We start from the raw sequence: 22602 nt of genomic DNA, 5'->3' as shown, positions 1-22602 counted from the left end.
ACACCACGTTGCTGCGCATGCGCAACACACACTTCATGACGCAAAATTGCCTGCCTTACGCTTTGTCTTGTAATACAGGGTCCTTGTATGTGCGGCGTTGCGCCTTTTCTGGAACAATTGACCAGCGGCAAGGCATACTGTTGCTAGCCACTTATATATACTCCTGGCCCCATTACCCTCAGCCCTAACCGAACCGATCGATCCCTCGTTCCTTATTACTCAGAATTGACCTCACAGCCTTCCATCGGCACTAGGAATGACCAAGACACCTGGATCATTGAATCGAACATCATCGCGCTTGCCAATCCTCGAGTATCGAGCTAGTCGACCACAATGACTGCCCCTCCAGCCGCACGACCGCTCTTTCCTGCCGCCCATCACATGCCATTCGCATATCCTTCACCAGCATCGTCTATTGCATCAGATACAAGTTTGCATTGGAATGCTATGCCGCCTCTGCACGAATTCAATGGTGAGTGTGCCTTTTCATGTCGTCGAACGGACTTGTTGCGCGTACCACATGCGGAGGCGCTCTCGCTACGCCGAGGTCCACTGCTTGCGCCCGCTGCACCTATACGGTCCGTGTAACACAATCACCAATATCAACAACATCCTTGACTGCTTTCTGTAGCACATCCTAATGATGCTAAGTGCTTACTTTGGTCAGAACCCGCGCCTTCTCGGAAGTCCATGAGCTCTTCGCCAAAGGGGCAGGCAGCCGGCAATGGAGGCTTTCGTTGGATTACCGGCAATAAGCCCGACGATTTTAAAACGAAAGATGTTATGCAAGCTGTACGTCAGACTGCTATGGGTAGTTATCTGAAGACCGCAAAGAGCCATGCCGGCGACAAACCCAGAGCCAACAGTGAAACCTCGGACAAGTCACGCTCAAGCATTGGTAGTCAAGGCGGCATGACACCCCGACCTATGAAAACACCGAAAGGCAAAGGGAAAAGCGATAGCGAGAAGAAGAGCTTGTTGCCCAACAAACCTTCGCAGCCCAAAAGCAATGATCAGAGTACCTCAAATCCTGGTACACAGGTAGCGCGCCAATCGACCCTTCCCCAGAGACCCATCGTTGTCCCTATAATGGCTGGAATCAGATATCCGTTCGATCTCTACCCGGTGCCACCTTTGTTCTCTCTCGGAAAGAGCCTGGATCCTTTCGGAACTATGTTTCAATCAAGAGATGCCCGCGTCAATGTGGAGGGATTGAAGTTCAAATGTGCCATCTACTTCGGTACTGCAGGTCTAGGAAAATACTGGATCCCTGAATGCCTGCGCTACCCTCACACCTTCCTAAGTACCCTCTACATGGCTTCCGCATACGACGACGTCATTGAGAACCGCCAAGTAGAGAGTTTAGAAACAGCAGCACTGCGCCAAGATGTTATACATTTCGTGAGTGAACATCTTACAAATAGAGAGCAGTGTGTGGCGGACCACAATATCATCGCAGTCAGCCAACTGATACTGGGTACTGTCATTAGCCGAATGGATGCAGGTTTACGCTTCCACCAGGACGGGATCGCAACTATGATCAGGCAGCGCGGTGGGCTCGGCAAGTTGGGCGTAAATGGCCAATTAGCATCCGCAGTCTCTTGGGCAAATCTCGCGACCGCAGTGTTACGGGAAGACAAACCAACTCAAATGTACTTCGAGTACTGCACTAGTCGGTCGACGAAGAGATACCATGTTGACGACGTGATACCGGAATCGCCAATCTACCAGCCGCACGGCAAGTACGTAACGCTCGAGAGGTCGACCAAATGCACGAAGAATGCGCGAAAGCTCCTAGACGACATCCGGACGATGATGGAGGTGTTTCTTGATACTCAGGGCTCGAGCCGTCCGAGTGACATATCCAAGCTGGCAAATCTTCACAAACGCATCAATCGGTATCCTTCTGGCTTGAAAGAGAATGACTGGAGATACGAAGCAATCCGCCTTACCGCTAAGATCCAGGCTCAAGCCATCATCGACCACATTCCACTATCAGCGGCGCTTAATAGGGTGCAGTCATCCGAGGTACAACCGGCAATGTACAGCCCCTCGATAGCTTCACGGTCCAATGACTCCATCTCTTCAACAATTGAAATCCAACAGGTAACCCCTGTTACCGACTGTTCTGAAAGTCCTACCTCTGGTTCATTCGGCGAGTTCTATTCACAGCAACAGCTCGGCTTTCCTTTCGGCCACCGGGCTTCAAATTCTTCAACACAATCGCAACGTCCCTCATTTATGTCAGTACAATCAAGCTCACCAGACGCATCTCCTCGGCAATGGGTCTCTGCACCCACGTCTAGTAGAACCTCCATCCTCCAACAAGTCCGACACGCCCTTGAGAAATCCGGTATTTCAGAATGCTGGTCCGATATGGCTGGTGTACTGTTGTGGATTGGACTAGTCATGGGAGCAGCAAGCAACAAAAGCGATGATAAGATCGTGCGAAGATACTTTTCTGCAACGACTATAAGGGCATGCATCATGCTTTGCTTCGAGCATCCTGAAGCGATACATTCGACGATGCTGAAAATGACGGAGGTCGTCGGTGCGTTGAGTAAGAAGCCTGGTGATGCGCAACTGGTGAGAAAAGACAGTGCTGTGTCGAGGAAGAAAACGAAAGTTTAAGACTGTCTCTAGATCGCGGCTTGAAAGAATCGACGTTGCGACAAGCTTTCTCCACAGTGGCGATATCTTTCGGCGTCCCCGATTGATCCACTCTATTACGATATCCGTGCACATATAGGGCTGTAGGGCTTAGATCCTAAGCTGATATGGAGCAGCCTTGTGATTTTTCCAATTCTAAACTTTTAGTAGCCATTTGGAGAAATATTTTTCCAGTCGTTCAGATGTATATACTTCCACCTTCACTGTACCATATCATTGTACGATTGAGCATCAGCGTTTAAGGATCGGGCATTCATCGTAGTTGCAAAGGCGAAGATAGGATTTCTTATCGAATCGAACCAAATTATTGTCACCAACATTCACACATCACTTCAGTTGCACAACACTGCACAGGTGTCTGATGATTCCGTGACTTGATTGTGTCCTATTATGGCTCCTACAACAAGCCGTATCCTGACCCTGGTGTGTTCGTGCCTTCATGTCTCATTCCCAAATCCCATCTGGTATGTTCACCCCCATCCTAGCAGTTATGCCAGACGGTAACCTTCTAACCCTTAGTGACCTTCTTAACCGTGCCATCATCATCAACGTGAACATTCAACCTCTCGGGCTGGAAGTCCATTGTCTGCATCGAGCCGGGCGTAAGAACGCGGTGTTGCTGGGGAAGATCTGTCTTTGCGAAGGTCTAAGAGAAGCATCGCGTTAGCGCTTACATTTAGGCTGAAGAGAACAGAGAAGGAGAGACGTATGTGACGATAGGGAGAAGATAGCAAAGAGGAAAGGGAAGTAAGAGGCGGGCGACTCACCATCTCATCGTGCTGGTCTCCAAGCTTCTTGCCCATGAGCTTGCTCATCCAGTCATCACCAGAGTTTCCGTCCTTGGACTGCAGACCGGGGACTACGAGAGGCATTTTATGCGGTGGTGGTGTTGGGATAGTTTAGAACTGTATGTGTTTGGCTGCGCGTAGTTTCGATAGGCGTCTTATCGTGAAGGGTTGTCGTGTCTAGATTGTTTAGTGACTTGAAGAGATAGTGGGGTAAAGGAGAGGCAAGTACTTATGCGATTAGATCCTTGTTGGCACTTGCGTGAACTAACTTGTTTGTTTGGGCTTTGGGGGTCACCAGGCTGCAAGATGGGTTATGGTGGTGCTTGGAGGGCAGGAGTGACGTCACCCGTGGCTAGCCGCGTAAGTGGGGTTGTGTAGTGTTTGTAGAGAGCGGATTGGCATCCGTCGGTCTGCCATAGTCTATGGCCTCGGGATGATATCTTCCACAAATTAGATATACTGTAAGCATGGACAAAAGATTGATCGACCTTGCATCGTTTCAGATCTTGCTAGGGCGATTTGAGGAACACGATATGATGCTGCCTTGCTGATATAGCAGGAGCGGATACAAACTACACAATCTATCTTAGTTTTCCGTCCCGCTCTCAAATGCCCGAAGGAATCCAAAGACTGTGCTGACCGACCACAAGGCTAGTCCTCATTTATTTGCCATCGCGCATGTTGCGGAAGAAGTCCATGACACCGGTGAACACGACCAGCAGGATACCACCTCCAGGGCCCAGTCTCAGCACTTTGGGCAGGAAACCCTTGTATAGCGCCCCGAAACCCTCTTCCTTCATGACCGTACCGAGAGCCGGCCATGCCCAGTTGTACTTGGGCACTGATCCTGCGACCTTGGGAGAGTTCTGGATACGCGACTTGACAACGTCCATAGGAGTGTTGAGGATGGTACCGACAGTGCCACCGATAGCACCAGACATGAGGTCGTTCGTGATTTGGCTCTTCTTGGTGGTTGCTGCGGGCAAGAGAGCGCGGACCTGGAAAATGCAGCCAAAGTATCCGGCATTCCACAGAATGTGTCTCCACATGGTCGACTCGAGACCTTGGTAGAGAGTGAGAGGTCCTTCCTGCTTGACGATCTTGGTGACGCAGTCTACCATGCCGTTGTACTTGTGTGCTTGCGCCTTATCTTGTAACCGAATCTTGACGAGCTCGAAGGGTACGACGACGAAGGCTTCGGTGGCACCTGCAGTGGCGCCAGTGAGGATGGAGAGAGACTGGTTCATCTTGGCCTGGCCGAACAGGTTGCGGTAGAAGGAGCCCCATGAGTCATTGGCTGCGAATTTAGTAGCCCTGTGTCGCGTGAGACGAGTCTCTTCAGAGTCTGGACAAGGAACTATGGAAGCATGCGTACCTCTTGGGAGCCTCCATCAAGATGGGAGCGGTGATACCACGGTACAACCTTGAAGCACTGCCAGATGTCAACCCCTCTTGCTCATGATCGCAAGGGTGTCATAGCGTACCCCTCATTCTTGATGATCTTCCTGAAGCAGTCTACCATGCCATTGTAGCTGTCTTCTCCGACAGACTTGCTCGTCTGAAGCTGTCTGCGAATATTTAGAGCCGATTCAGGATAGGTCCTGTGTGCGATCGCTTACACTCGGGTCTTGACGACGTCCAGCGGGTACCTTGAGATGGTATTAGCGGTTTGACTTCTGGATATTTGGACGAGAGGAGTTGCGTACATGAGCAAAATCTATACGCATGAGCTGCATTAGCATGAACAACCTCACGCGAGCTTCATAGAAGGTTGCGCACTCACTTCTGACACGCCAGCCACGGCACCTGTACATAGTTAGTGCCAATTCATATTGCTGAAGCTCAGACCGGTCGCGGAATTGCTCTAGTACAGCCTCAAGAGTAGTCGCTATCGAATCATTGCTCTGAACGAGTCTCGACGTTCCCTCGGGTAGCCGTCGCATCGGAGCCGAACGGCGTTGAGAAATTGGAACTCACCAGCCGCGAACTGGTAGACGAAGGGCAATGGCTTCGCATCGGCAGCAGACATGTTGGCGGTAGTGCTGTCAGGGAATGAGGTGTCTGAGGGGGAGTGAAGAGAGAAGAGGGCGGCTGTTGAGTGAGCGTTTCACAGTCGGCGCGCACAATCTGGGGAAAGAACCCTAGAGCGTGGGATGAATGTCCAAACTCCGCCTAGGCATGGTCCTAGCTTCCCGTCTTCGGTTGACACATCTTCGATTGGCGCAAAGGCAACAATCTGACCCGTACTTAGCTCGAGATATCCCTCGATCATTCTGTGATACGCGGAGCCATTTGTGATATGCCAAGTAATGTCAATTCAGTGACTGTCCCGATTAGGCCGTCCAAGGATATAGCAAGACCGATGTTGGCAGGCACTAAGCAGCCAGCGGACATTACGCATGTGTTATTTTCAATGTATCTCTAGCTTGTCTTTGATACCCCAACGAAAGTCTAATGTCTTGTTTCGAGCGATACTGATTCAGAGATCGGTTCAGAGCTGACGCAGGTCCCGCCCGCGAGATCGCCGAATCCGAGCGCTTATCACCACGTGATGACGAGCTTCCGCCTCCCTCATCCTGATTGGTTCTTCACGACGCGTCGCCGCGTTCAGTCCATTCGAGACGTTCACGCTACCGACCATCTCCATGTCTACGCGACAGAAATCCTTCTTTGATCAAAACCAGAAGCCGAAGGTACTTGGATAGTCTACTGCTCTCACTACCAGCACGTACTCATCTCTCATTCCCTTAGCAATACAAAGGCCAATGGAACGGCCCACGCAACTTCCCCCCCCAACATAGTAATCAGGCGGCGCCGCAGGCTCGGCAGGTCGTGACTGGCCCTCCTATCATGCCATCGACCCAGACCCGTACGAAGCTTAAAGCCTTCCAATTCATCGAGGGCACGCCTTCCGCCGAATCCCTCAGACAACGTGAGGCTGAGAAGGAGAATCGACCTGCTGCGTTGGGGAAGACGTCGAAACCTATGGGCACACCAAAGACGAACAGGGTCGCGAAAGATATAGGAACCACGAACAAGACTTCGAAACTGCCGACAATCCTAGACTGTCCGCCACCGTCGACTCCAGCCACCACGAGGCTACCGCTTGCAGACCTGGTCGGGAATATCGACGATTCTTCGAGACATGCGCCGCAGCCTGTCGCCTCGCCCGAAGAGCAGTTGATATGGAGAGGATCACAAGCGGTGAATACTCCTTTACCCCGGAAGAACAAAAAGCGCGCTAGGAGTTCGTCACCCGTCGCACCGTCGCAAGAGGAATACAGGCTGGACGCGACCAGGCAAGACATCACGACTCCTCAGGCTGATCCTGCCATGGAGCTATGGTCACGGTACACGAACAATAAAGGAACGCCGAGTGCCAACAAGAGCGTGGCGTTTGCTCACCTCATCAACGAGTCGTCACCAAGGTCACAAGCTGCTGCAGGAAGCATCAGTGGCCTTCGGAGGTGGGCAAGCTGCGGTGTTGAGTTCCCAGCGTCAAACCGGAAAAGAAGGAGAACTCACGGTGTCTTTCAGGTGGATAAGGAAACCACAGAAGACGTTTTCGCCGGTGCTTCTAGTTCAGACGGCATGATGCTCGGGCAACCTACGAAACCAAACCTTGCGAGTATGGTGCAGCGCATGCGGGAATGTGTCTCCAACTCACAACCGCGCGTATCGTCGCAAATACCGTCAAGTTCATCACCGTTACCTGGGGCTGGGGATCGCCAAGACATATCGTCAGGCTCTCCTCTCCAGAGGCGTGCACGGGAACAACTTGCGGCTACCTCCGAGACTTTGGGCCACGACTCGGCGCCTTTGGAAGCTGTCTTGGAGGCAGACGACGAACCCCTGCAGGAAGATGACCTGGTGGATGCGGCACACAAGCCACATGCATCACAGGGATCTTCTGATGATTTTGGAGACGACTTCGACGCGGACATGGTGGAGGCTCTGGACATATCGCCTCCACCCGTACTTGCAGCACCTCCACCACGCTCAACGAGTTACGCCTCCATACCTACCGAGCCTATCAATCCGCTTCCACAGCAACTCATTGCACCGGATCTTGCTTTACAACAAGGCAGTGATGATGACGAGTTTGGAATGGACGATGAGGACGATTTCGCTGCCGATCTGGAACACGTAGCATCGTTGTACGACACGAGATCTATGGAGTCGCAAACGGCGGACCAGGCCCCCATAGCAGGGACGGAAGGAGGAGCTGGTACTGCAAGCGCAATGTCAGCACCTGTCATCAGTCTTTTGGACGACGATGAGGATGAGTTCGGGGAAGACATAGATGCTGACGAATTTGCTGCTGCTGAGGTTGCAGCCACACAAGTACCTTCCAATACTGTACGTAAAATACGAAACCACTTACGATACTGATCCGTGCTAAATCTCGAAGAGTCAACAGGACAATAGAGCAATCCAGCGCTACCTTATCAAACGAGTGGATGAGAGCTCATATACCACGGATCGTGGCTTCTCAATGCCTGAGAAGGTGAGTCCATGGTACGGAGGTCGACGAGATCCTGTAGCTAACACAACTTAGGTTCTGCTAGTGGAAGAGGAGAAGACGAAATTATTCAAAGCAATCACCTTGCGACAAGCTTGGTTCGACACTCCCTGTACAACGGGCTCGTTTGTACATGTCATTGGTGACTTCACAAGCACCGGACAGTGTGTCATCGACGATCATCACAACATGCTTATCCTTCACCCGGATCATCTTATCTCATCCACCGTTGTCGCGGATTCTTTCGGTTGTTTGCGACGAGCCGTGCTCCAGGATCGTGTCAAAGCCACCAGCAAGGCCAACGCCCCTATGCTCTACGGGACGTTACTCCACGAGCTGTTCCAGGAGGCCATGAAAGCAAACCAATGGGATTCTGATTTTCTGTTAGAGACTATCGAAACACTTTTGCCGAACCACTTGGAGACCATACTTGAGATCAACTCAACCTGCGAAGCCGTTAAAGAGCATCTGAGCAGCAAGTTGCCTGAGCTACAGGCTTGGGCCAGAATATTTGTTCGCGCAGAGCCACAAGCTGATGCTGTCGTTCGAGAGCGGAATGGACGACAGTCGACTATGAGTATTAACAAGCTACTTGACGTGGAAGAGCACGTCTGGTCACCAATGTATGGTCTGAAGGGCAACATCGATGCTACTGTACAAGTGACAATGCGTGATGACCTGGGAGAACGGACGTTGACAGTACCGTTTGAGGTCAAGACTGGCAAGAACTCCTCAAACGCTGCGCACGTTGCACAAACCGCTTTATACAATCTATTGCTATCTAATCGATACGGTACGTCGCCTACCCTTGAACGCAAGCCTAGCTAACATTGGTAGACGTTGACATTGCCTATGGTATCTTGTATTATCTCGAGACTTCAGAGATCAGTCGCATTCCTGCGATACGTAATGATATCATTCACATGATCATCAAGCGCAACGAGCTGGCTTGCTATGTCCGAGACCGGATCGAGCTACCGCCTATCCTGAAAGAGGACTTCAAGTGCCAGAAGTGCTACGCGCAGGAGCCATGCTTCCTCTATCACAACCTCGTCGAGGGTGGAGAGGGCGAGATGCTGAGCAAGAAGGCGAAAGAGAGATACGATGAGCTCGTCAAGCCGCTCCAGCCTTCCCACCAGGAGTTTATGAAAAAGTGGGACACGCTGTTGACGAAAGAAGAGACAGATATGATGAAATTTCGGCGGGAATTATGGACCATGCTGAGCATCGAACGTGAAAAGCTTGGTCGCTGCTTCTCAAATGTCATTTTGGAACCTGGATCCGGACACGAAGACAAGAATGGCCAAAAGATCAACCGCTACAACTACACATTTATAAAGCAACAGCCAGATCCTGGGTTCTCCTTTGCCGAGTCTCAGATCATCATCGGAGAGCCGGTCGTAGTATCGGACGAACAAGGTCATTTCGCGTTGGCCAATGGATACGTAACAAGTGTGAAGAAACGACGCATCACCGTGGCTGTAGATAGACGCCTGCATAACTCTCGAACCAAGTTACCGGGATTCCATTCACAGAACAATCAAACCTTCGCTGGCATCATGGAAGTGACCAAAGAGGGCGAAGCTGTCACTAAATATGAAGACGACGAGGAGCCGGTACTATATCGCCTGGACAAAGACGAATTCAGCAACGGTATGGCTGCAGCCCGCAACAATCTTATCCAGATCATGGACAACAATGTCTATAAGGCTCATGATCTTCGTGCGCTAATTGTGGACGGCCAAGCTCCCAAGTTCAAACCTGTGCCAGATGCAATGTCACTGCCTCAGTCGTCACAGATGTCAATGAACTCGGATCAGCGTGCTGCTGTTGCGAAAGTCATGTCTGCAAAAGATTATGCTCTTGTATTGGGTATGCCAGGAACCGGCAAAACGACTACTATAGCGCACATCATTCGTACCTTAGTTGCCAAGGGCAAGAGCGTCCTACTGACTTCGTATACCCACACAGCCGTCGACAATATCCTACTCAAGATCCGAGATGACCAGATTGGCATATTACGTTTGGGTGCCGCCAAGAAGATTCATCCTGAAGTCAGGGAATTCGCCACTCTTGCTGCTGAGTCGAAAGACAGCCTCGAGGAGCTCGAACGATCATGGATGCAGCCGCCTGTTGTAGCTACGACATGCCTTACCATCAACCATCCCCTGTTCAATCGCCGCGTCTTCGACTACTGCATCGTCGATGAGGCATCACAGATCACACTTCCTGTCTGCCTGGGACCCATCCGCATGGCTCAAAGGTTCATCTTGGTAGGCGACCATTATCAGCTGCCGCCCCTTGTGCAAAATAAAGAAGCCATGGAAGGTGGACTGGACGTTTCGTTGTTTAAGCTCCTTTGTGAAGCTCATCCACAGGCCGTCGTCAGCTTGGCGCACCAGTACCGAATGTGTGCTGATGTCATGCTGTTGTCGAACATGTTCATTTATTCGGGACGGCTGAAATGTGGTACGACTGCTGTCGCTTCTCGCAAGCTCACACTTCCCAAGACCGACGGTCTCAATGCCTACCACTACAAGCCATATCAATCCCGATTGAATGAGATACAGGCATGCACTGGTCCTGATACCAGAACCTGTTGGCTCTCTCGTTCTTTATCACCTGATCAGCCAGTCATTTTCATCAACACTGATCTCATCTCCTCGACTCTGGAAACACAGTCTGGATCTCGCATTACCAACACCCTTGAGGCACGGCTTGTTACCCAGCTTACAGTATCTCTCCTCGGCCTCGGCGTCCCTGCTGGAGAGATTGGCATCATAGCTTTCTACCGTTCACAGCTCGCCTTGCTACGACAAAGCCTGTATTCCGCACACACCCAAATGCAGTCTTCTGAGCTTGCTACTCCGGCCGGTAGCGGACAAGGGTGGGCGGGTGTCGAGCTGCATACTGCAGACAAGTTTCAAGGCCGCGACAAGGAGGTTGTCATCGTATCTTGCGTACGAAGCAACGAGAACGGCATAGTCGGCGATCTTCTGAAGGACCGCAGACGTGTGAATGTCGCTCTTACACGCGCGCGATCAAAGCTTATCATTCTCGGTAGCGAGAAGACGTTATCGAGCAACGAACTATTGCGCGATATGGTTGCCCTCTGCCGAGAAAAAGACTGGGTACTCGACCTCCAGTCCAGTATGGTGGAGTCGCATGCCTTTGACGAAAGTGTCACTCAAATGGGTAAAACACCAGTGAAACAATCATACCCCTCTCCGTTTACCAACAAGATGGCGAAGAGCCCAAATACAACACCTAGCCCATCGAAGAAGCGAAAGGCATTATACGATCTTGCAACGAAACCTGGACAGCTCAACGCTAGGAGTCCAAGGCGAAAGATTGGTAGTAAGAGCCCAAGTGGTAGTCCTGAAGCGAAGAGAGTACCTGGGAAGGTTTTCACGGCAGGGAAGAGAGGCTTATTGGATAGCAGACCAGTTCTGAGGGATATCTATAATGGCGCTATTTGAGAAGTGGGTGTTTAAAGGTTACCCACAAGGAGTTTTGCACCCAAGGGTAGTATTGCCACATTGGCTTCTGAAGAGTTTGGATTTCAAGGACCTTTTGTAGGATATCAGCACCGTTGAATATTATCGTAATATATCACTGGACGGAACACCGGAAGCGTATGCAGCCAATCAGCAATCACTTGACATAACATAAGGCCATAACCACTATTCCACGGCAGCAGCATAACCGTTGTCCATGTGTCCCATTAATACCCATGCTTTGCACGTTGGGATGATGTGACGTCCAGCGACGCAGCGTGCTGTTCCTTCCGCCGCAACATGCATATGCGCCTTCCCACCCCCACGAATTCCACCGGTACGCACTCCAAGACCATAAAGCAAGCCCTCCTCAAGGCATATTCCAACAGTAATCATAGCACAATTGTCGCCGGACTAAGTCACAACACACCCACTGCGTATCTGAGAATGAATTACGCCTTAAGGACAAACGATGTGCTATTGCAAATTCTCAACCGCATTCCACGGCGCTACCTTTACCTACAAGGCCTATATCTTGTACTTCTTGGTGCATCTACCTTTGCTCTTCTCATCGACTTCATGTGCACCTTAGAGACTACAGGATAGATCGTCTTTCTACCGAACCTTCCAGTATTCCCCTTGTCAGTGTCTTATTCCGAGGTAGCATCCAATTCTTCATCATCTAGTACACGCTCAAGGACGAGCGCTTCGCCAATCCGCAACAGACGCAACCAATCTTAGATGATGCAGGCAAACGAATGGAAGCTATCGCTCGAAATATCGTCGGGTTTGTGCCCTGGTCCTACGCCTATGTATCTAGCCTGTCGCTGTTTGTGCTGGCCTTCGCTATCGTTGAACATCCGGCCAGTCTACATGGGACGAACCCTGGTGCAACAAACTGGAGCATAACCCTCCCTGTCCATCTCTTTCTGGTGCTTGGAGTCGCGGTGAAAGTGGCTGGTATGGTGCTTTGCATAGGATGGTATGTGTCCAAGGACATTGATGCCAACCTTGAATGCCCAAGGAAAAGACAGGCAGTGCGAGAGGATTGCCAGGGAGCAAGATGGATACCTACCATCTGTGATGAAAACGATGGCCAAGGTATCACGTTCGATTTTTAATCCTATGACAGATCTACATGGGCAAGATGTGCTGGCCATCCAATTAACCTCCGGTGTTCTGACCCCAACGCTACAGCTATAGCCTTAACAAAGTTCGTACCAAGGCTCTCAAGCCACCATACCGTATTCGTCCGGGTGAGCAAAACGGCGAAGTGCGCTAGAATGACTAGCGCATCGCGATCTTGGGCCTCAACGAGTTGAATGTATTCTCGAGGGACCCGTGTAATCCACGAGAGTATTGCGCCGCGATCGAGCAGAACGTCAGTCGTATGAAGAGTTTTGGAGCCTCCAACATCAGGAGTTGCGAATTAAGAGCGTATGTTTCGCGAAGTTGGCTCAAGGCTTGGCTAAGGTAGTTTGAGTGTGGATCGTACTGCCGATCCGTTTGCAGCCACAAGTCCTCGATACGGCGTAACCTCTCATCCTCGTCACGGGCACGAGGAGATGCTGGCTTGCGCATTTTTTGCCACCCTTTTCTTGATGCCACGGGCTGTATACTGCTGTTAACTATCCAGCTCCAACCTTTCATAAGAACCTCTAGTGGTCCTCGGAGTCCCCACATTGTTTTGACGACACAAGACATCATCCTGCCCACCATATTAGCTGTATATGCGTCGCGAGAAGTAAAGCTGGCTTCTAAGTCTCTGAAGTCCAAGACTGAGGTCCGGATAAAGTACACTGCGGTTAACGCTGAGCTTGCAAACACTGCGGCAACATTCCTCGGAGTGACCTTCTCGATCTCATAACGATAACCCGCAAGCGCATGGTTCATCTGAGAGGCGGCTACAGCATTCCAGTAACTGGACTGCTTGGGCTGATCTCTAGCTTTGGAAAGATAGGCGATATGTAACGACGTGACTGAAAGGACGCAATGCGTTAAGATTTTGTAATTCATAGCGATTTTAGGGATTTCAAGCTGCCAGACAGCTGTTTCTCGACCACCATTTTCTATCGTAAGACTGGTTGCGAGTTTATAATGGGACAGTACATCTTGAAGCGAAGAAGGAAGTGCGCCTTGGTCGACTTTCCGTAGATCTTGAGAATGGGTGTACAGCGGGACAAGATTACGGCCATCGGGAGAGCTGCTATCGTGGCGATATGGTACTGTGGCGGTGCGACGTTCACCATCTATGGAACGGCAATCTTCGGTCGGTGATGCAAATCGCGTCTCTCGTGAGCTGGCGGATGGACCCGATGACGTGTTCGTGAGGTATTTCGAGGGAGCAGTTAGGAGAAAGCTACAGGTTTCCCCTTTCTTGACACATGTTCCGCAAGAAGGATGGTTCAGATCGCACTGCGTTCCGTATTAGTTGTCTTTGTACGTTCAGAGTGCAGTAGGCCATGTCGATAGGCAACATCAAGACATGCGGAAGGCACAACTTGGTATCATATCGCAACAAAGATCAAATACGGTGGCTCTGGCGTCGCATGAGAAGACAGCTGCTTCTTAGAGGGATGGCTACCTTTATACGTCTCTTCTTACATTGCTGGCATCCGAATCTGGATTTGGTATGCGCTCTTCGTATCCGGTTTGGCATGAGGCCTTCAGATCAGACTGCTGATGCGAAAGTGATTGGGTGAGATGGTCGAATGCTTCAAACGAATCCCCAGAAGAGACGTGAGGTGAGATCGACAGCAGTACTACGATGTCGGCGTACTGGGAAGAAGCTGTTGAGCAGTTACAGAAGCAGAAAACAGAGGTGTCGATTCGGCAGGAATGTGTTCTGATGGCTTCGTAGGTACCTTGAGCACCGTGGCGCCGCCGTGAGGAAGCTGACACCAAACCTCACGTTTCACGATGTTTCCAGCATCAGCGCAGTGGGCCGTTGCGGAGACTCGTGTCAACGGGGGCTGAGCCCGCAAGATCGGACGAAATCATGCCGCCGGTTACCGGAGAACTTGGCAAGGTATCAGTCTATGCGTAACCAAGACAGGCAGTGATCGCCCGGCCAATGAGTGAATGGTCAATACGCGACATCGACCCACGCCGTGTCTTCCGGCGCCGTATATAGTCACATTGTTACCGTATCTCACAGACTGCAAATGGTTCTTCTCATTCTTCAATCTGCGTTCGACGCTTGAACAGCATGGTTCTTGCGAAACTAAGACCAAGATACGGGTACCCATCCACCTGTCTGTACGAGCACGAAGCCGCTGTCCAATATGATGCCGCAGTAAACGATAGCAGTCTCTATATATGAGGATTACTCGCACAATGTTTGTCGGTTTCTACACTTTGCATCTCAAAAACATAACTTTTCTGTAATTTTCTCTCATTGTAAAATTGTTCGTCAATATATTCTGTCTTTTGGCAATACATATCCATCGCCGTTCACTACGTCACCTGCTCAAGCTCGTTTCCAATTCTCCAAACATGAGCGACGGACAAGGTTATGAAGAGTACGTCTTCTATCGTTACACGCCAACACTTGCAGGTGCGGTAGTTTTCGTACTCCTATTCGGGTGCACGACCATCTATCACGGATGGCAAGCATTTCGCAAGCGATCGTGGTTCATGATTCCAATCATCATCGGCGGAATCTTCGAAACTATTGGTTACATCGGACGCGCGCTCTCCCATAGTGATCGGGAAGCACTTGGACCCCACGTTATACAAACACTACTCCTCCTCCTTGGACCCGCCCTCTTCGCTGCAAGCATCTACATGATCTTAGGTCGCATCATCCTGCTAACGGATGGTGAGCGTTATTCGCTCATACGGCGCACATGGCTTACGAAAATCTTTGTTGGTGGAGACGTGCTCTCGTTCTTCACACAATCTGGAGGTGGCGGAATCATGAGCGGTGCAGACAAGGACAACCCGGACAATATGAAGATTGGGGAGAAGGTTATTATCGTGGGGTTGTGCATACAGGTCATCTTCTTTGGATTCTTCGTATTCACATCCTTCATGTTCCAAAAGCGCGGACGTGAACATTTGCTGGCATTGGATGGATCAGTGCCATGGAGGAAGCATCTATATGTGCTCTATGGCACGTCGGTCTTAATTTTAGTCAGGTCCGTTTTCCGAGTTGCTGAATATGCGCAGGGTAATAAAGGGTACCTACTACGACATGAGGCATTTCTTTACGTCTTCGATGCGATACTGATGCTCAGTGTCATGTTGTGGCTGAACATTGTTCATCCAGGAGCAATTACCGAGCTATTAAAGGAAAAAGGAAGGGCCGGCAGATTGGAGAGGCAGTACGACTTAGATCTCCTTAATCACAATGGAAATTCCAATGTCTAGAGTTGGAGAATACAAAACTGGGGGTCGCCATCAGGAACGCGAATCCCGTAAAAAGGAATTGGAGACTGTAGCCAGTATAGCTATGTGGGAGTGCAAGCGTACGACTACCACAAGCTTGGGTGCCAATATTTGAAACTTATCGAGGATCCTTGAGTTCAATCTCGTATTCGGGTACTTGATGTCAGGCGCAGCTATCCATATATACTATCCTGCACCATGATCAGTAGTTCACTAATCATACGTAGCTTTTTAGTTGAATGGCGAAGTGGTACAGACTTGCGTTCTGACAATTGACTCCGTCAAGCTTAAAAATGACATGGTGTAGAGTTTATGACAGATCCTAAGACTCAATACTACATGGGACTCTTTTTGTCAGGATTGTTCCTGGTGCAGCGAATGAACCATGCCAGCTGCTACAACTCTAGCGCTTGGCAATGTCTTTCCACAGCCGCTAAGCGGTATGCTCTGTTCTTAAGATCTAAGGATAAGTTTCACCAAAACGAGCGTAAACCGCTCTAGATTCTGTAGTCCACCATCATTTTACAGCGGTAGTCAGTGGACGGGACAAATACTCGGAGGACAAGGTCGTATAGGTGGCAAAGTGGCCGTAGACCAATCGGACCCTCGTGTAAACGGTTGATCCGTGTATGCACAAGCACTCTATTGTCTACTTATTCTAAGCAAGGCATACGTCGTATTCAGCGTGGTCAAGATGCTCCGGCTCAAGCCGTGAGACGCGTGTTCTTCAATATGACGACCTTGAGCCACCCAAAGAAAAGCTTTATATAAGTGCGCATTTAGATTATGCTTCTACATTATAACCACTGCACTACTTCACTCTCCACAGGAAATCCACTTCGAAGTGTTCTATCATCTTGTTCACCGCTCTCTCGAAATATTTAAAACCTCCATCGCCGATTCCTAGTCTTTAGACTCCGCAACAAGCAATCCAATCAATCTCAGAGTCGTCGATTGACTTGATTGTCAGCAGCCTAGCTGCTGATTGATTGTGGATTGATTGAAGCTATTTTGAAGTAGCTCAGATTGACTTGATTGACTTGATTGGTTAATTTATACATAGGAGTTATCGAATCTCCGAGGCAGATGCCGAATTCGTGATAAGCTGTTTCATCGGCTTATATGCACGTGACTTTCTTATCATCACGTGATGTCACAGACAATGCAGGCGGACTACTCGATCTTAATCTACATTCCTGGAATAACGATCTGACCAATCTAACCAATCTAATCAATCAATCTGAAGGTCTAAGATTGATTTGCTTGCAGATTGGCGCAAATTCAAGAAGCGACGGATTGGATTGATTAGATTGGTTAAACCAATCAAGTCAATCAATCCGTTCAATCCAGATTGCTTGTTGCGGACTGTGCTAGTCTTGATAGTCGAAATGGCAGTTGAGGGGCACTTCTTTTTTACCTATAAACCTTCAATCGCAGCAGTTGTCATATCAGCTCTCATCTTCGGTGCAATAACAGCAATACACGTGTATCGGTTCGCAGCGACTTACAAGACAAAGCGCATCAAGATACTGATCGTGCTTTCTTTCGCGTCGTGGAGTAAGCATGGAGGATACTCTTGTCGTACTGAGACTCCAGCTGACCCAGATACCCATTAGACGAGGTACTAGGCTACGGACTCCGCGTTCCAGGAAGCAAAAGCAGTCATACAGGTGGCCTTTACGCACTGAGCCCACTTCTCTTTGTCTTTATACCCCTAATGGTGACCTCGGTCATATACTATATCTTCCACAAGATTTCTACAAACGTCGCACCGCAAAGTGTGCCACTCAAGTCTTCTTTGACGGTCAAAGTGTTATGTGGGGTGGACATCATTTGCCAACTCGCCATCTCAGCTGGTGCCATGGTGGCATCTCGAACAAACTTCGGCGCTGGGAGAGGGATCTTGCTGGCTGCGATCGCTATACATTGTAGTAATGTTGTGGGTTTTTTAACCATTGTTGTCATATGGCAGCGCCACGTTGGTGGAAAATGGGCTCCGGGTCTGTATCAGTTCACCGTGTCCGTGCGAAGAGATGTGTTGGCAATATATGTCTCGACTGGCCTGATTGTCTTGCGCAACCTGCTGCGTTTCATTGAGTTTGCGAGTAGTCCTGTAAGTCCAGCAGCCTTGCAAGAGTATTGGTATGTAAGCTAATACTGTTAGAACGGACCTTTCCAGGATCAAGAAGCGCCATTCTACATCTACGACTTTTTCCTCACCGATGTTGCATTGATTGTATGTCTTCAGTGGTACGATAGTGAGGATCTCCAGATTTTATCCTAATCAAGGTCACGAAAGCCAGGAGAGATGCTTGCGCAAGATGCATAGTCGTTGTTGTCAAGATAGATTCGCGAAGAGCGCCTCCGGACTCTTAATGTTCTTAATGGTGGAAGAGCACAAGAACCTAGTTGATACAAGAGATAACGCCGTGCATAATTAATAGAGTTAAAGCAAGAAGACATTAAATAGGAATAAACGAAACACAAGGTATTAGATGCTAATACTGAATTGGTCTATTAGGCATCTTGTACAGGTTCAAGTAATGTACAGGACTATAGCGTACTCTAATAGCGAGTAGTATTGGAAGGAGCTATCTCATGTAAAGGTAGCAACGTATCACTAGTGTGATGCCTATATAATCCGAGTCCTCTATAGCTTTCAATGATCACTCTTATACTCCAACAAGTAGTACCGTGTCTGTGCGCGTGAGGCGCATGGTCGAATAATGCGCACCCTACTAACATTAACTACCCATACAACACACGTGACTACTCTACTAGTATAGATATAATCTAGAAAGTAATTAAAGAAGTTAAATTGCGTGCTTATAATAACCATTTTATGTATACTGTGATTGCAAAGAAGAATACTGTCGATCGACGTGCGCTAGCACTATGACACTAGTGTTACACGGGGTTAGGCTATACTTCTCTAAGCTCGGTCCGTACTAAGGCGAGGTAGACTAAAGCGGTAAGCTGTGCGGTTTGTCTAGCAATTTGTGTAGAAAAGAGTTATTAAAGTTAACTAAAAGGGTAAAGACAATCTAATTCTATAAGATAGAATAACTAGTTAACAATCTGTGTAAGAGATAAACTATTTAAGTTAACTACAACGAGTGTAATAATGAAACCTTTCTATCCTTATATCCTCGTTGCTATGTCCTGTGTCCTCCTGTGCCTCCTATCAAAGAGGGAGGTCTAGGAGGATGCTGGCCTCCTTTTGAGCAGTAGCCTCCTAGAGGCCATGTCTTGGCGGGATGCCAGTCACGTGATCCCTTGCGCCCCGCGCAGATCATTACCTTCTAACGTGGACGTGGTGGACCTTCGACCCACTTCCCCCGTCACGGAGAGAATCCTTCGTGTTACTTGTAACAACCAGGGCCAAAAACAACCGCGCAAGCTTGCACACCTTATCTTCTACCCACAACAGGAGTTAAGCGTATACAGTGCATTGAGAGACTCACTCAGAGACAATTTCCTCCTTCAAGAGATACGATACTATTCTCAACAAAAACCATCTGTGCCGAGATGAATCCATTGTTTGGGGCAACGAGGAACAGGGTAGCGCGGCTGAGCGAGGCTGAACCAGCGAGGCTTCTATTTCCATGGCGGGCTCTAGTAGCGAAATGTAAGCAGAGTGGAATTGTCTACCACCGCACAGACAAGATTTGTATGGAATAACGTGGACGTGTAAAGAAATGCACAGACGCGCCCTATCACCCCACTGATGGGGGATTTATATGGAACAGTCGTACGTTATAGCCATTAAGAAATGGTCTTAGCCAAAGGATTAATGTGCTCACGTCATCTCGAAGACTTATGGCGCGGAAGACACGGGAAATCCGCACAAGAGTCTTATGTCAGATGGCTTTTACAACATGTGGAACCCGGACACCAAAGCGCCTACAATATATTGGCCCCCAATTTCTGCCGAGAGAAACATGAGGCGCCCCGCACATGGGGCCAAAAATGTATTGCCAAGGATTTTGCGACATCTTGCGACACAGAGTTAATAGTTGGCCCCCACACGACTGATTGCACCGAGTTGTTCAAGGTACAAGGTCTTGCGCATAAAGGCGACTCAGCAATGCTCTTGATCCTGTTAATCTTTACTCCGAGAGATTCCCCTACAGCTAGAGTGGTGTTTATCTGACAGATCCCCTTCTGCTACAATGATCTCTCTTATTCCTACACAACGCCTTCTCCTGTTCCTTGCACTTGCGACGTCGGCGTGCGCATACAGCAACCACCTCTGGCACATGGATTTTGACACCTTTCGCAAATGGAAGATAATTAAAGAAAATGAAGACTGCTGGGAGGCATACAAAACTCTCAACAAGCTTCCTCTCAACTCCAATTCAACTGCGCTCGTCGACTGTATGTTGATCAACATGCACCCAACCTTGTAGCAACATATTCGCTGACTAAGGCACTCAACTAGGTATACTAGGCAAGACCGACGAAGTCACAAAGTCCGAATTCGGCGTTGTAGCCGTCATGCTTGGTCTACTGCCTGGGGTGCTGCAACTAATAGGCCCTAAGTTCAGCGACCTCGCCATCCTCGCTACCAGGAGACCCATTCTAGCGCTGTTCTTAACGGTAGGATCGCCATGCCCAGCTCTGGATCACGAGACTACGGGCATGGAGTCCCTCCTCGCTGAGGACTCGCCGCCTTTCTGGCCCACCTGGCTGAGGACGCGACGGCCATGGTTGAGCGTTGTGATCTCTCTCCTAGAATACTTCGCGGTTATGGTTGCCGCTGGAAATGTGGTGTATCATTTCTACCGCCTTACCTTCTATGCTATTGTCTTGATCAGCACCCAGATGGGGCAATATGGCGGTACGCTAGAAGCCTTTTCGCCGCTGCTCTGGGTCTTCCTTGGTATCCCCATACACGTTCTTGGCATCCTGCAACTACGTTTGTGCCGCGTTCCTTTAGCAGACGATGCTGCATTGACACGTCCGCGAAACAAAACCACGTTAATCTCCCTCCTCCAAAATGAATTCACTCCTTGTGCCTTCGCGACAGACATCGGATCCGATCAGATCAAACTCCAAAACGGCCCGATCTACCAGATTCTTAACTGGCTGATCAGGCTTTGTATTTGGGCTGATGTTATCTACGGTATCATCGTTCTGTCCACGATTCTGTTTGTCCCGATGTGGAGCGCTATTTGGATGATTGGTCTTGTGTTTACGGGGACGCTTATCTGTAGGTTAGTCTTGGCCTTTGAGATGCATGGGTTACGTGAGGTGCCAAAGGTACAAAGGAAAGCCTTGGAGGGATCTATGGAAGCTGATTATGAGATGACGCGGCTCATGCCTGAGAATGGAAAGGCGCATTTGCAAGAGCACACCGTGCCTCCGTTGCGTCACTGATCCAAAAGGGGTTACGCAGACCTTCTAACTTCGTTCACGTCGGGTTGTTTGAGTTTTAACTGCGGATTGGATTGTAATTATTAGAATTGTTGGAGTAGCTGCCTATAGAGACGCTCGCGAGTGTAAGGAGGGTAATGATATGAAAGTATTATCTTGACAGCGACAATCCGTAAGGACTCGTTGCTGTAGTGGCAGCAGGCTGCTCGTAGATAGTATGCAAGGAGCTACATGTTAATATACCCTAGACTTCACACTCTAGTCTACGAGCGAAGTAAGGAGAAACTAATAAAGGGCAAGGCTAATACTTAACTACAATTAATGTGCTATATTCTACTACTTACCTTTAGAGAGTAGGTTTAAGGAAGCCTTTACTGTAAGTACTTTAATCTAACGTGCCCTACTACTAAATAGCGCACACCACTAAAATAGCGCACCTCTACACAAAACCATCTTTACGCATTAATAGCACTCAACTATAACATGTAATAAAGACGTATAATAGCTAGAATTAATCCTGTACTTCTACTACATCTTTCTTGCATATACGCTTGTTATCTTGCTTTACTATAGTTCTTACAGCGTTAAATACCTCCTGCACTACTACCTGCGCGCACCCTCTCCTAACGCCTCTCTACTTCTGTAAGGGGTAGTAATAGGTAACAGTATTTGCTTTAAACTATAAGAGAATAGTAGAGGAAAGCTTTGTATTACTACACTAGGTAGGGAGGTCGTAAGAATAATTCTTATCTATTCCCTTGTAAGGGGCGGGTCTACTAGGCCTCGCATGCAACTACACACGCCGTCCACGTAGCTAAAAGGCTAGTACAAGACAACAGAGCTGTGCGTTGTCTTGCGTAGTTAATACTTAAGGTCGCTGCCGCGACCTATAACGTAAGGCGTACCACTAAGGTACAACCGAGGATCTACCCTAGGCCCGAGTCTATTACACCCTTAACGCGTAGAGTATAGGTTATAAGTAAGTTTAGAGGCTAAGGCGTAAGTAAGAGAAGCAAACATGTTAGGACTATAATCGTCCTCCTTGATTAGCGTCTGCTGTCCTGTATTACAAGTTCTAACTAAATCTTAACATCCCTTTGCTTAACTATATCCTCTGCTCCTGCCTATAATAAGGTCCCTCCCTTCTAGATGTGCTTTCTCTTACGCCTTTAACGTTTAAATACTGCTTAATTTACCTTCTTAAGGGTCGCTATTCTAGCCTAGAGCAACGTGTGCAAGTATACCTTTATAGTTTATCCCTTTTTAACCTATAACGTAGTTTATAAGAGAGCGGCTACCTTAAGCAAGTAGCCACCCTAACACTAGTGCAGCGCACGCGTAGCAACGTAGTATAATACTA

At 49.0% G+C, this 22602-nt stretch overlaps 6 protein-coding genes across 6 annotated transcripts; 4 read left to right on the top strand and 2 right to left on the bottom strand.

Moving 5' to 3' along the window:
* Positions 1–690: 690 nt before the first annotated feature.
* ALTATR162_LOCUS4505 (uncharacterized protein) lies at positions 691–2631 on the top strand (the record flags this gene model as incomplete). The annotated part of the gene is made up of 1 exon (XM_043312116.1): positions 691–2631. One exon carries the CDS (start codon positions 691–693, stop codon positions 2629–2631), a length of 1941 nt encoding a protein of 646 aa, XP_043168051.1.
* Positions 2632–3178: 547 nt separating this feature from the next.
* ALTATR162_LOCUS4504 (uncharacterized protein) lies at positions 3179–3542 on the bottom strand (the record flags this gene model as incomplete). The annotated part of the gene is made up of 2 exons (XM_043312115.1): positions 3179–3316; positions 3438–3542. 2 exons carry the CDS (start codon positions 3540–3542, stop codon positions 3179–3181), a joined length of 243 nt encoding a protein of 80 aa, XP_043168050.1.
* Positions 3543–4120: 578 nt separating this feature from the next.
* On the bottom strand, positions 4121–5487 carry ALTATR162_LOCUS4503 (uncharacterized protein; the record flags this gene model as incomplete). Its single annotated transcript, XM_043312114.1, has 6 exons — positions 4121–4772; positions 4834–4890; positions 4943–5026; positions 5078–5175; positions 5242–5264; positions 5436–5487. The coding sequence occupies 6 exons, from the start codon at positions 5485–5487 to the stop codon at positions 4121–4123; spliced, it is 966 nt and encodes a 321-aa protein (XP_043168049.1).
* A 616-nt stretch (positions 5488–6103) lies between these two features.
* Positions 6104–11459, top strand: ALTATR162_LOCUS4502 (uncharacterized protein; the record flags this gene model as incomplete). The annotated part of the gene is made up of 5 exons (XM_043312113.1): positions 6104–6151; positions 6210–7817; positions 7870–7965; positions 8017–8773; positions 8818–11459. The coding sequence occupies 5 exons, from the start codon at positions 6104–6106 to the stop codon at positions 11457–11459; spliced, it is 5151 nt and encodes a 1716-aa protein (XP_043168048.1).
* A 3513-nt stretch (positions 11460–14972) lies between these two features.
* Positions 14973–15848, top strand: ALTATR162_LOCUS4501 (uncharacterized protein; the record flags this gene model as incomplete). The annotated part of the gene is made up of 1 exon (XM_043312112.1): positions 14973–15848. One exon carries the CDS (start codon positions 14973–14975, stop codon positions 15846–15848), a length of 876 nt encoding a protein of 291 aa, XP_043168047.1.
* Positions 15849–20038: 4190 nt separating this feature from the next.
* Positions 20039–21245, top strand: ALTATR162_LOCUS4500 (uncharacterized protein; the record flags this gene model as incomplete). The annotated part of the gene is made up of 2 exons (XM_043312111.1): positions 20039–20243; positions 20308–21245. 2 exons carry the CDS (start codon positions 20039–20041, stop codon positions 21243–21245), a joined length of 1143 nt encoding a protein of 380 aa, XP_043168046.1.
* Between the last annotated feature and the right edge of the window lie 1357 nt (positions 21246–22602).

Source organism: Alternaria atra (assembly GCF_907166805.1).
Source record: "Alternaria atra isolate CS162 genome assembly, contig: 23, whole genome shotgun sequence".
NCBI classification, from domain to species: domain Eukaryota; kingdom Fungi; phylum Ascomycota; class Dothideomycetes; order Pleosporales; family Pleosporaceae; genus Alternaria; species Alternaria atra.
Note: the sequence above shows the minus strand (reverse complement) of the source record. Positions and strands in the feature narration are given on the sequence as shown.